This window comes from Salmo trutta, chromosome 15 (assembly GCF_901001165.1).
Source record: "Salmo trutta chromosome 15, fSalTru1.1, whole genome shotgun sequence".
In the NCBI taxonomy this organism is placed as follows: domain Eukaryota; kingdom Metazoa; phylum Chordata; class Actinopteri; order Salmoniformes; family Salmonidae; genus Salmo; species Salmo trutta.
In genome coordinates this window covers 56,094,901-56,107,563 of record NC_042971.1, presented here as the reverse complement: position 1 = coordinate 56,107,563, position 12,663 = coordinate 56,094,901, and the positions used below count along the sequence as shown (strand labels likewise).

The 12,663-nt window shown below is 46.6% G+C and overlaps 1 protein-coding gene across 4 annotated transcripts in view; it reads right to left on the bottom strand.

Annotated features, from left to right (window-relative positions):
• LOC115149411 (rab GTPase-activating protein 1-like) overlaps nucleotides 1–12,663 on the bottom strand; it is a 198,637-nt gene that overhangs the window by 135,810 nt on the left and 50,164 nt on the right. For 3 of the 4 annotated variants that reach the window (XM_029692240.1, XM_029692243.1, XM_029692241.1), the window contains 5 exons: nucleotides 10,795–10,952; nucleotides 6,630–6,740; nucleotides 5,974–6,143; nucleotides 4,922–5,091; nucleotides 3,790–3,949 (listed from right to left, as the gene is read on the bottom strand). In XM_029692240.1, coding sequence (XP_029548100.1) covers nucleotides 3,790–3,949; nucleotides 4,922–5,091; nucleotides 5,974–6,143; nucleotides 6,630–6,740; nucleotides 10,795–10,952 — 769 coding nt within the window. The other variant, XM_029692244.1, reaches the window with a different exon arrangement.

Genomic DNA, 12,663 nt, shown 5'->3' with positions numbered 1-12,663 from the left:
AGAGAATAGTGCCACATTCTTGGGCCGACTCTTTTCTCTGTATACATCAATGATGTCGCTCTTCCTGCGGGTGATTCTATGGTCCACCTCTACGCAGACGACACCATTCTGTACACATCTGGCCCTTCTTTGGACACTGTCTTAACAAACCTCCAAACGAGCTTCAATGCCATACAACACTCCTTCCGTGGCCTCCAACTGCTCTTAAACGCTAGTAAAACTAAATGCATGCTCTTCAACTGATCGCTGCCCGCACCCGCCCGCCTGACCAGCATCACTACTCTGGACGGTTCTGACTTAGAATATGTGGACAACTATAAATACCTGGGTGTCTGGTTAGACTGTAAACTCTCCTTCCAGACTCATTAAGCATCTCCAATAGAAAATTAAATCTAGAATAGGCTTCCTATTTCACAACAAAGCCTCCTTCACTCATGCTGCCAAACATACCCTCTTAAAACGGATTATCCCACCGATCCTTGGCTTCGGCGATGTCATTTACAAAATAGCCTCCAACACTCTACTCAGCAAACTGGATGTAGTCTATCACAGTGCCATCCATTTTGTCACCAAAGCCCCATATACTACCACCACTGCGACCTGTATGCTCTCGTTGGCTGGCCCTCGCTTCGTATTCGTAGCCAAACCCACCTGCTCCAGGTCATCTATAAGTCTTTGCTAGGTAAAGCTCTACCTTATCTCAGCTCACTGGTCACCATAGCAACACCCACCCGTAGCATGCGCTCCAGCAGGTATATCTCACTGGTCACCCCCAAAGCCAACACCTGCTTTAGACACCTTTCCTTCCAGTTCTCTGCTGCCAATGACTGGAACGAATTGCAAAAATCACTGAAGTTGGAGACTTATATGTCCCTCACTAACTTTTTTCTAGTGTTATTGACTGTAAGTTTGTTTATCCCATGTGTAACTCTGTGTTGTTGTTTGTGTCGAACTGCTTTGCTTTAACTTGGCCAAGTCGCAGTTGTAAATGAGAACTTGTTCTCAACTGGCCTACCTGGTTAAATAAAGGTTACAAAGTAGGTAAAGCAATCACATATCACAATAATTGCAAGTAAACCCTCCCATTGCTCTATGGTGCCATTACCTCTTGACGATGACGAGGAGGAAGGTGATCGTCTGAGCAACCCTCCCCACCTGCCCGTCTTTATAATCCAACCCAACATTTATATTTTTGTCATTTAGCATATGGTGTAATCCAGAGCAAATATCAATTTAAAAGTACCTAAAACAACCACATATGACAATTATTGCAAGTGAAACTTTCTTGAGAATAGCCTCTTTCTGCTGAAGCAGTGCTAGGGGGAGTAAATGATAACCCTTCTTGCACTCCTGTCTCTGTAGCTCTATCCCAATTCAATCCCTAGCCTCTTCCCCCAGCCTATGTAATGTACTTTTCCCCTACCCCCTAGGCACTTGTTGAGTTCTGAGGATTAGACAGGCAGAAAATCCACACAGCTGAACCTTTAAAACAAAATATAGATTTCTATTTTCTATTTCAAAACGTTTTGCTATGATGTGCGCTACTGAACACGACCTGGTTGATTTGGGATTGGGTGGTAGTCTCTCCCTGTCTGTTTGAGGAGTGGCTCTGCCAGTGTAGAGGATATTCTCTGCTGCTGGCCTGCTCTCCAGGCACCATCGCAGGAGCCTGAAGCCACAGACTCTGGCAAAACTTGTTTCTAAAAAAGAATGCAAAGGCACTCAGTGTCTGTCCCCAAAAAGACACTGAGCCTAATCAGGCATTTTTCATTTAATTTGTATTTAATTAAAAGTGATTTAATACAACTAAATGTTGTTTAATTGCTGAGCGCTCTATGTCCCTACCAGCCTAGTGTCGCACTCACAAATGCTTCACAATGTATTTCTTTGTAGGCTATAGCCTTGAAATAATTGAAATAATATAGCCTAGATAATTAATTGTAGTTTCTTCTTAGTCTCCCTGTCTGGCTCCTGACCTATTTAGAGTGTTTATATGCTGTTTAATATGACATGTAGCCTATTTTAAAATATGAGCACTTCTTACATTCACCTTTTCATGTTTATTAAAATACTTTATATTCAAATCATATGGTTTGGTTTCAATACTTCAAAACCAAATGGTAGATCCAGGTAGTCACAAAAATAGATGGGTGTTGGTTAAATTGTGATATTAATAAATCAAGGGAATTCAGAGCGGCAGTTTTTTTTCTTGGAAGCCTAGAGCGGTTTTCAGCAGGAAGCACCAGTGACTCGGTCAGTAAAGAAGTGGTCAGATGACGCAGATGCTAAGCTACAGGACTGTTTTGTTAGCACAGACAAGAATATGTTCCGGGATTCTTCCAATGGCATTGAGGAGTACACCACATCAGTCGCTGGCTTCATCAATAAGTGCATCGATGACGTCGTCCCCACAGTGACTGTACGTACATACCCCAACCAGAAACCATGGATTACAGGCAACATCCGCACTGAGCTAAAGGCTAGAGCTGCTGCTTTCAAGGAGTGGGACTCTAACTCGGACGCTTATAAGAAATCCCGCTACGCCTTCAGACGAAGCATCAAACGAACCATTTCTTTACTTATCTATTGTTTACCTAATACCGATTTTCATACTTAAAAATTGCACTGTTGGTTAAGGGCTTGTAAGTAAGCATTTCACTGTAAGGTCTACACCTGTTGTATTCGGCGCACGTGACAAATAAGCTTTTATTTAAGCTTCCCTGTGGCTCAGTTGGTAGAGCATGGTGTTTGCAACGCCAGCATGGTATGTGCAACGCCAGGGTTGTGGGTTTGATTCCCACGGGGGGCCAGTACAAAAAACAAAACAAATATATTTTTTTAAATGCATGAAATGAAATAAAATGCATGAAATGTATGCATTCACTACTGTAAGTCGCTCTGGATAAGAGCATCTGCTAAATTACTAAAATGTTTAAAAAAATGACATGTAATGTGAACCGCAGAGATCGCTCCATGAGTGATGAGCAGGATTTCTGACTGCTCAACTCTGCTTGCATACTCCGATTTGGGTGGTAGTCTCCCCCTGTCTGTTTGGGGATTGGCTGGTAGTCTCTCCCTGTCTGTCTGGGGATTGGCTGGTAGTCTCTCCCTGTCTGTCTGGGGATTGGCTGGTAGTCTCTCCCTGTCTGTCTGGGGATTGGCTGGTAGTCTCTCCCTGTCTGTCTGGGGATTGGCTGGTAGTCTCTCCCTGTCTGTCTGGGGATTGGCTGGTAGTCTCTCCCTGTCTGTCTGGGGATTGGCTGGTAGTCTCTCCCTGTCTGTTTGGGGATTGGCTGGTACTCTCTCTCTGTCTGTTGTGCCTTATTCTACTCCCTGTACAGTTTGCACTTTGCTAGTCTTGATGTATGACAGCTAGGTCTATCCCCCCCGTGTTTGTCTCCTGTCTAGCCAGCCTGTTATGTGCCCTATTATGATTTTTTTTATTTCACCTTTATTTAACTAGGCAAGTCAGTTAAGAACAAATTCATATTTACAATGACGGCCTACACTGGGCAAACCCGGATGACGCTGGGCCAATTGTGTGCCGTCCTATGGGACTCCCAATCACGGCCGGATGTGATACAGCCTGGATTCGAACCAGTGATGAGATGCAGTGCCTCAGACCACTGCACCACTCGGGAGCCCAAAACCTTTGTTGAATCCACTGGATAACAGCGTCTGCTAAATTACTAAAATATCAATGTAATGGGAACTAGGTCTTCTGGCCTCAATGGGACTTTCTGCTAAAAGATACATGATTTTTACATGTATGGTAGCTCAGTCAGTCACCTTCCTCCTCGTCATCCTCGGGGGGCGATGGCACCATGGATCCTTGGGAGGCAGACTGCAGGATGTTGGGGCTGGCTGTGGTCTTCTTCCTCTCCCTCTCTAACTCACTCTCCAGGCTCAGCACCTCGTACAGGGTGTCCTTGTTCCTCTTACGCTCCATCTGGGAAGGTGGGAAAGGAGTCATGTACAGGGTCGAGACAATAGGTAACCGGTTTCATGGGCAAAGAGTCACATACACCCTTCCTGTCATGGATCTAAAAGCATTGGATGGTGTTGTTGTCCCTCTCTGGGAAGGGGGAGGGAAATGGAGTCACATACAAGATCAAGACAATAGGTGACCACTTTAACTAGCAGTTACATTGTCAAAGAAAATCTAAAAGAGCCTTCTCACAATTCATGTTGGGTTGACATAAACGAACACTAAAAAGGTATGTTCGATGTAGATTATCCATTGGAAACCGGCCACTAATGTTTAAGTGTCATAAAAATAAATATTATTAATAGCACAACAATAAAAGCCAGGAAAAATGAGTAGTGGTTTCAGTGAGGTACAATGACTATAAATAGAGGATGATGTCAGATATTAAGTGATTAAAACTGTCTCACCTGTCTGAGTTCCAGCTAGAAGTTCTGTCTCAAGTTTCAGCTAGAAGCTCTCTCTCACCTGTCTGAGTTCCAGCTAGAAGATCTCTCTCACCTGTCTGAGTTCCAGCTAGAACCTCTCACCGGTCTGAGTTCCAGCTAGAACCTCTCACCGGTCTGAGTTCCAGCTAGAACCTCTCACCGGTCTGAGTTCCAGCTAGAACCTCTCACCGGTCTGAGTTTCAGCTAGAACCTCTCACCGGTCTGAGTTTCAGCTAGAACCTCTCACCGGTCTGAGTTCCAGCTAGAACCTCTCACCGGTCTGAGTTCCAGCTAGAACCTCTCACCGGTCTGAGTTTCAGCTAGAACCTCTCACCGGTCTGAGTTTCAGCTAGAACCTCTCACCGGTCTGAGTTCCAGCTAGAACCTCTCACCGGTCTGAGTTTCAGCTAGAACCTCTCACCGGTCTGAGTTTCAGCTAGAAGTTCTGTCTCAAGTTTCAGCTAGAAGCTCTGTCTCACCTGTCTGAGTTTCAGGTAGAAGCTCTCACCTGTCTGAGTTTCAGGTAGAAAGTCTCTGTGTAGCTGCGTTTGCTGAATGGCCAGAAGAGCCTCTCGTTGGGGGAGCAGACTCTGACCCTGGTCTCCAGCAGGAAACGAACCGGCTCCTCCACCTCAGTGATCACCAGGTCCACCGCCGTCGTCATGTAGATAAACGTATCTGTTTGACATAACCCATAATCGCCATTAATATAACCCTTAAAGAAACCCTTATATCTGTGGTCAGGCGAGGTCTCCTGAGTGGCGCAGTGGTCTAAGGCACATCATCACAGTGCTAGCTGTACCACTAGAGATTCTGGGTTAGAGTCCAGGCTCTGTCGCAGCCGGCCGCGACCAGGAGACCCATGGGGCGGCGCACAATTGGCCCAGCGTTGTCCGGGTTAGGAGAGGGTTTGGGGATGTCCTTGTACCATCGTACTCTAGCGACTCCTGTGGCGGGCCGGGCGCAGTGGACGCTGACACAGTCGCCAGATGTACGGTTTTTCCTCCGACACACTGGTGCTGCTGGCTTCTGGGTTAAGCAGGCATTGGTCCAGAAGCAGTGCAGCTTGGCTGGGTTGTGTTTCTGAGGACACACGACTCTCGACCTTCGCCTCTCCCGAGTCCATATGGGAGTTGCAGCGATGAGACAAGACTAACTACCAATTGGAAACCACGAAATTGGGGAGAAAAAGGGGTAAAAGTACAACAAAAACATTTTGGAACAAAAAATAAATCAAACAACAAATGTAATAACCTGTGATCAGGTCCTTGAACCCAACACTCATCAATGTAAACCTTAAAGGTTGTGGACCTGTAAATTAACTTATCTGGAACACAAATATCCTCGATATGACCAGTACAGTAGCTGTGGTCGTAGCTATGTAGCAAGATGACATCAGCCAGAGAGCCAGCCACGGTCACGGCCAGGGTCACGGTTGGCTATGAAATATCTGGGGTCATTATACTTAGAATGGGGGACATATACAGACGGGACAAATAGCAATGTTAAGTTGGCGCTACATAACAAGCTAGGGACACCACTGCATGATGCCTGCCGTACCTTTGGGTGTCTCCTCGTTGACAGCCTGGAACTGGGGCGTGCTGGGATTCCAGCTCCCTGTGATGATGTAGGACTTCCCATCGGAGGACTTCCCCATCGACTCCAGGTCTAGCAGGTGCATGTCACTGTTCTTCACGTTCTTCCCTGGGCTCAGCAGTAGGCCAAAGCACCTGGAACACACACACAGAACACACACACGAGCACACGCACAGAGCGGAAGCACAGATCACACACACACACACACACACACACCTCATAAGAGTGGAACCAGGTGGAAAGCCTCAGCTGATTCATCTCCCACATAGTATCAGGCTAGCTAGCTATATATCCTTCATAAAACAGAGGATAACAGAGCTCTCCAATTCCAGCCCAGTATAGGAAGTGTTAAATAACAAAGAGCTATGGAAATGAGACGACGGTGGTTCAAAACAACGTTATTAACCATAGAGAATTAGCAGGCTCAGAACAGAAACATCCATCTAATTCTCATGGCTGAACTGGGACACTTCAGCTCGGAAACAGACAGACATTAAACAGCGGTTGTTTATCAATTAGAACTGAATTACGGCCTGTTATGAATACCAGGGAGACATCCAGACTGAGAAGTCTCCGAGGTGGCAGGACTGGGTCATGTCTGTGTTGTGTGTGTGTGTTACCTCTCTATAGACAGCTCCTTATTGGACGTCTGCTGTACGCAGATGAAGACCTTCTTGTCCATTCCCGGACGCAGCTTGAAGCTGTTCTTGTCTTTGTCTTTCGCCACAGCGCTGGAAGATAAAGAGAAGTTTCTCTGAAATGCTTTGGCTGGGATTGGGAGAGATCTTGCCTCATTGCCCTGAGAGTCTTTAGCTACATGAAATTCGCAATACCATACGCATGATGATAATATCCCACTTTGCATTTGTTTATGCATTTCATTGATCTAACGTGATGACGCGAGCACTGATCATTCATTCTGTTTTGAATCGTAATGTTTTGAATGTCTGCCGAAATAGATGAGTCAACCTGATCAAAGCCTGACTCCTCCACCCAAAATATATTACACAAATCACTAAGAATTTCCACAGCACAAAGTAACATGCCGTTAGATACACCACACAGGAGCTACGAGCATGTGAGATCGTAAATACACTAAGATACTCTGCAGAATAAAAACAGTGTCACCCGGTTTAAGAGTAATTCTGTAAATACACGTTTAACAAAACCGATACTTTTGCTAATAAACACCATATTAGAGGGTGAAGACTGAACGGTAAGACAGTCCAAGTTCCTTAAAAAGGATCATTTCAGCTCTTCACACTCAGCAATATTTTTTACAATCTTTGCATATTTGCTGAGTACTGCAGTTGTAGTGTCTGTTCTGGAATTCCTGGAGCGTGACATGGTAATGACTAGTGTATTACTAGCTAGCGTGTGAACGCTGCTCTTAGATCTCAGCATTCCACAAACAAGCAACCCAAGGCTTAATGAGGAGGAAATATGCCCGTCTAAAAATAAGCAATGGGATTTTTATGTTTTCAAAACAACCAGTGTAGTATTTGGCTATTTGTGAGCTAAGGGAAGTAACTTGTTTGGTGGGAATCGGAAACAACCCCCATCAGACCCGGAGGAGAAGGACGGGTTAGAGGGCTATGTCTTAATTGCCATAAAAAGCTGGGGCAGTATGTTTTAAGAGAAGGAATATTGATCCAGGATCAGGTCACAATCCTAGATAAGCATTCCTAATCTGAGACACTTGATACATACGGCCCCTGTCCTCTCCTCCATCACTCTGATCTGAGAGAACTGATGAGCCTCCACCAAACTCCACCAATCAGTGCAGATGATGAGGCGATGGGGAGGACAGGAAGACACTGTAGACAATGACAGGGAGGAGATGAGGACAAGACACATTTTTAAGCAATTGAGACAGAGCCTTGGAGGAGAAGCCATTAGTTCTAGAGACCAGATCCTGCTCTCATCCAAAAAATAAATACAACCCAGCCCAGAGCTGACTAATAATAGGGCCTATGCCTGCCTGAAGAGCATCCGCACTCCCTTTCCATTCCACGCGGGCATGTCCAGAGTCACCCTGTGACAGTCAGTGACTATCCTCTCTGCCTGTCTGATGAGCAGAACCAGGCTGTCTGATGAGCAGAACCAGGCTGTCTGATCTCCGGTCCAGTAGTGATGGATTCCTATCCTAGGAGAATGTGTCTGTGTGTTGGCCTGGGCCAGTGTCGCTCCGCTGGTGAATAAGCCTCTTTGTGAAACCAGGGTATCAGAGCAGAGACGGCCGGGCTGCTGCTCAGGGTGATAAATTAGAGGAAGCATGTCTACACTTCTAAGAAAGAACTCCAAAAGAAAAAAAGACACTTCTATTTTTGTAATTTCCTTGTTCACTTAAGGGGCATATTTTTTTCAGGGAGTGAGATTGAATGCCATACATTTCAGTAGAGATAATTCAGTTACTGGTGTGGTTTGAGAGGGGGAAAGAACCTTGTAAATAAGCAACAAATTGATGAGAGAATGAGGCCATTGACGTTCTAAAATGTTCTAATGTAATATACAGTAAGTACAGTGCCTTCGGAAAGTATTCAGAACCCTTGACTTTTTCCACATTTTGTTACATTACAGCTTTAACTGTAACATGGCAACAACAAAAAAATCTGCAGCAATCTACACACAATACCCCATAATGACAAAGCAATGCCTCGAAATTGAGCTCAGGTGCATCCTGTTTCCATTGATCATTTTTGAGATGTTTCTACAACTTGATTGGAGTCCAACTGTGGTAAATTCAATTGATTGGACATGATTTGGAAAGGCACACACCTGTCTATATGCATGTCAGAGCAAAAACCAAGCCATGAAGTCGAAGGAATTGTCCGTAGAGCTCCGAGACAGGATTGTGTCGAGGCACAGATCTGGGGAAGGGTACCAAAACATTTCTGCAGCATTGAAGGTCCCCAAGAACACAGTGGCCTCTATAATTCTTACATGGAAGAAGTTTAGAACCACCAAGGCTCTTCCAAGAGCTGGCCGCCCGGCCAAACTGAGCAATCGGGGGAGGTGACCAAGAACCCGAAGGTCACTCTGACAGAGCTCCAGAGTTCCTCTGTGGAGATGGGAGAACCTTCCAGAAGGACAACCATCTCTGCAGCACTCCACCAAACAGGCCTTTATGGTAGAGTGACCAGACGGAAGCCACTCCTCAGTAAAACGCACATGACAGCCCGCTTAGAGTTTGCCAAAAGGCTCCTAAAGGACTCTAACCATGAGAAACAAGATTCTCTGGTCTGATGAAACCAAGATTGAACTCTTTAACCTTAATGCCAAACGTCATATCTGGAAGAAACCTGGCACCATCCCTTCGGTGAAGCACGGTGGTGGCAGCAGCATCATGCTGTGGGATGTTTTTCAGCACCAGGGACTGGGAGACTAGTCAGGATCGAGGGAAAGATGAACGTAGCAAAGTACAGACAGATCCTTGATGAAAATCTGCTCCAGAGCGCTCAGGACCTCAGACTGGGGCGAAGGTTCACCTTCCAACAGGACAACAACCCTAAACACACAGCCAAGACAATGAGGGAGTGGCTTCGGGACAAGTCTCTGAATGTCCTTGAATGGCCCAGCCAGAGCTGGGACTTTTCCACCTTGCTTCCTAAGGGATTCGAACCAGTGACCTTTCGGTTCCCTGCTTCCCGCACCATACATAAACGTCCAAACACGCGACAAATAGATGATGACAGCTCTAGTGTACAGATTGATGAGATCGATGTTCTAACATAAACCCACATTTATCATACAGTCCACGATAAACCCTAACGTACCATCCAGTCCACGATAAACCCTAATGTACCATCCAGTCCATGATGAACCCTAATGTACCATCCAGTCCACGATGAACCCTAACGTACCATCCAGTCCACGATAAACCCTAATGTACCATCCAGTCCATGATGAACCCTAATGTACCATCCAGTCCACGATGAACCCTAATGTACCATCCAGTCCACGATGAACCCTAACGTACCATCCAGTCCATGATGAACCCTAATGTACCATCCAGTCCACGATGAACCCTAACGTACCATCCAGTCCACGATGAACCCTAACGTACCATCCAGTCCACGATGAACCCTAACGTACCATCCAGTCCATGATGAACCCTAATGTACCATCCAGTCCATGATGAACCCTAATGTACCATCCAGTCCACGATGAACCCTAATGTACCATCCAGTCCATGATGAACCCTAATGTACCATCCAGTCCACGATGAACCCTAATGTACCATCCAGTCCACGATGAACCCTAATGTACCATCCAGTCCACGATGAACCCTAATGTACCATCCAGTCCACGATGAACCCTAATGTACCATCCAGTCCACGATGAACCCTAATGTACCATCCAGTCCACGATGAACCCTAATGTACCATCCAGTCCACGATGAACCCTAATGTACCATCCAGTCCATGATGAACCCTAACGTACCATCCAGTCCATGATGAACCCTAATGTACCATCCAGTCCACGATGAACCCTAATGTACCATCCAGTCCATGATGAACCCTAATGTACCATCCAGTCCACGATGAACCCTAACGTACCATCCAGTCCATGATGAACCCTAATGTACCATCCAGTCCATGATGAACCCTAATGTACCATCCAGTCCATGATGAACCCTAATGTACCATCCAGTCCACGATGAACCCTAATGTACCATCCAGTCCATGATGAACCCTAATGTACCATACCACACCTAGAGACTAAGGACAATGACCCTAGTGTACAGATTGATAAGATAGATGCCATGGCTGTGATGCACCGTACCTAAAGGTCCCTTTCCCATCATCCTCCTTGATCTCTAGACTGACGGTGAAGGTGAAGACGTCGCTGTCTGGCGTCAGGGGTGGAGCCAAGCCCGAGAGGAGCGTCTTCTTGGCAGACCGCCTAAAGGCCGTGGCGAAGCTGTACAGTATCCTGCTGACCTGTGGAAGGAAGGAAGGAAGGCAGACACAGACAGACAGACAGACAGACAGACAGACAGACAGACAGACAGACAGACAGACAGACAGACAGACACCATTAGAGTCGTAGAGAGTTTTTCAGTCATTGGGAGACATGATACCGTATCATAGATAGGGCTGAGCTGAATTCTGTCTCTGTATGTAGTGTGTGTTTGTTTGTGTGTGTTTCAGTGGAGGCCCTGTGCCCCAACCAGGCTAGACTGTCTGTCTGGAACATGAAATGGGGGGGGGGGGGGGGGGGTCTGGGCTATCTGGAAGATGACATGGGGGGGGGGGGGGGTCTGGACTGTCTGGAAGATGATATGGGGGGGGGGGGTCTGGACTGTCTGGATGATGATATGGGGGGGGGGTCTGGACTGTCTGGAAGATGACATGGGGGGGTCTGGACTGTCTGGAAGATGACATGGTGGGGGTCTGGACTGTCTGGAAGATGACATGGTGGGGGTCTGGACTGTCTGGAAGATGACATGGTGGGGGGGGGGGGATTGGAAGAATGGAAGAAGTCAGTGGAGGGAGACATCTTTCTCCAAGGAGGGAAAAGGGAAAATCAGGTCACTGCACACTGAGGAAGAGCAGCTCTTTATCTGAATGCATCCCAAATGGCACCATATCACATATATAGTGTCCTACTTTTGATCAGAGCTGTATGGCACTATGTAGGAAATAGGGTGTCATTTGGGACGTAGTCTCTGTCTCACTATTATACAGGCTTAGCCAGTTCAGGCAGAGAAAAGTACAGCAGGCTGAGGCTGGCTGACTACAGGAACTACAGGCTACACAACATAGAAACACATGGCTAGCCCACTGGCTACATCAGTCAGAGAGAGAGAGGTAGAGGTAGAGAGGTAGAGAGGTATCGTAGAGAGGTAGAGAGGTAGAGAGGTAGAGGTAGAGAGGTAGAGAGGGAGTAGAGAGGTAGAGAGGTAGAGAGGTAGAGAGGTAGAGAGGGAGAGTAGAGAGGGAGAGTAGAGAGGTAGAGTAGAGAGGTAGAGAGGTAGAGAGGTAGAGAGGGAGAGTAGAGAGGTAGAGTAGAGAGGTAGAGGTAGAGTAGAGAGGTAGAGTAGGGGAGAGTAGAGAGGTAGAGAGGTAGAGTAGAGAGGTAGAGTAGAGAGGGAGAGTAGAGGGTAGAGAGGTAGAGAGGTAGAGAGGGAGAGTAGAGAGGTAGAGAGGTAGAGAGGTAGAGTAGAGGTAGAGTAGAGAGGTAGAGTAGAGAGGTAGAGAGGTAGAGAGGTAGAGTAGAGAGGTAGAGTAGAGAGGTAGAGAGGTAGAGAGGGAGAGTAGAGAGTAGAGAGGTAGAGAGGTAGAGTAGAGAGGTAGAGTAGAGAGGTAGAGAGGTAGAGAGGGAGAGTAGAGAGGTAGAGAGGTAGAGAGGTAGAGGGAGAGTAGAGAGGGAGAGGAGAGGTAGAGTAGAGAGGTAGAGTAGAGAGGTAGAGAGGAGAGAGGTAGAGAGGTAGAGTAGAGAGGTAGAGAGGTAGAGTAGAGAGGTAGAGTAGAGAGGGAGAGTAGAGAGGTAGAGAGGGAGAGTAGAGAGGTAGAGAGGTAGAGAGGTAGAGAGGGAGAGTAGAGAGGTAGAGAGGTAGAGAGGTAGAGAGGGAGAGTAGAGAGGGAGAGTAGAGAGGTAGAGAGGTAGAGAGTAGAGAGGGAGAGGGAGAGAGAGTAGAGAGGTAGAGTG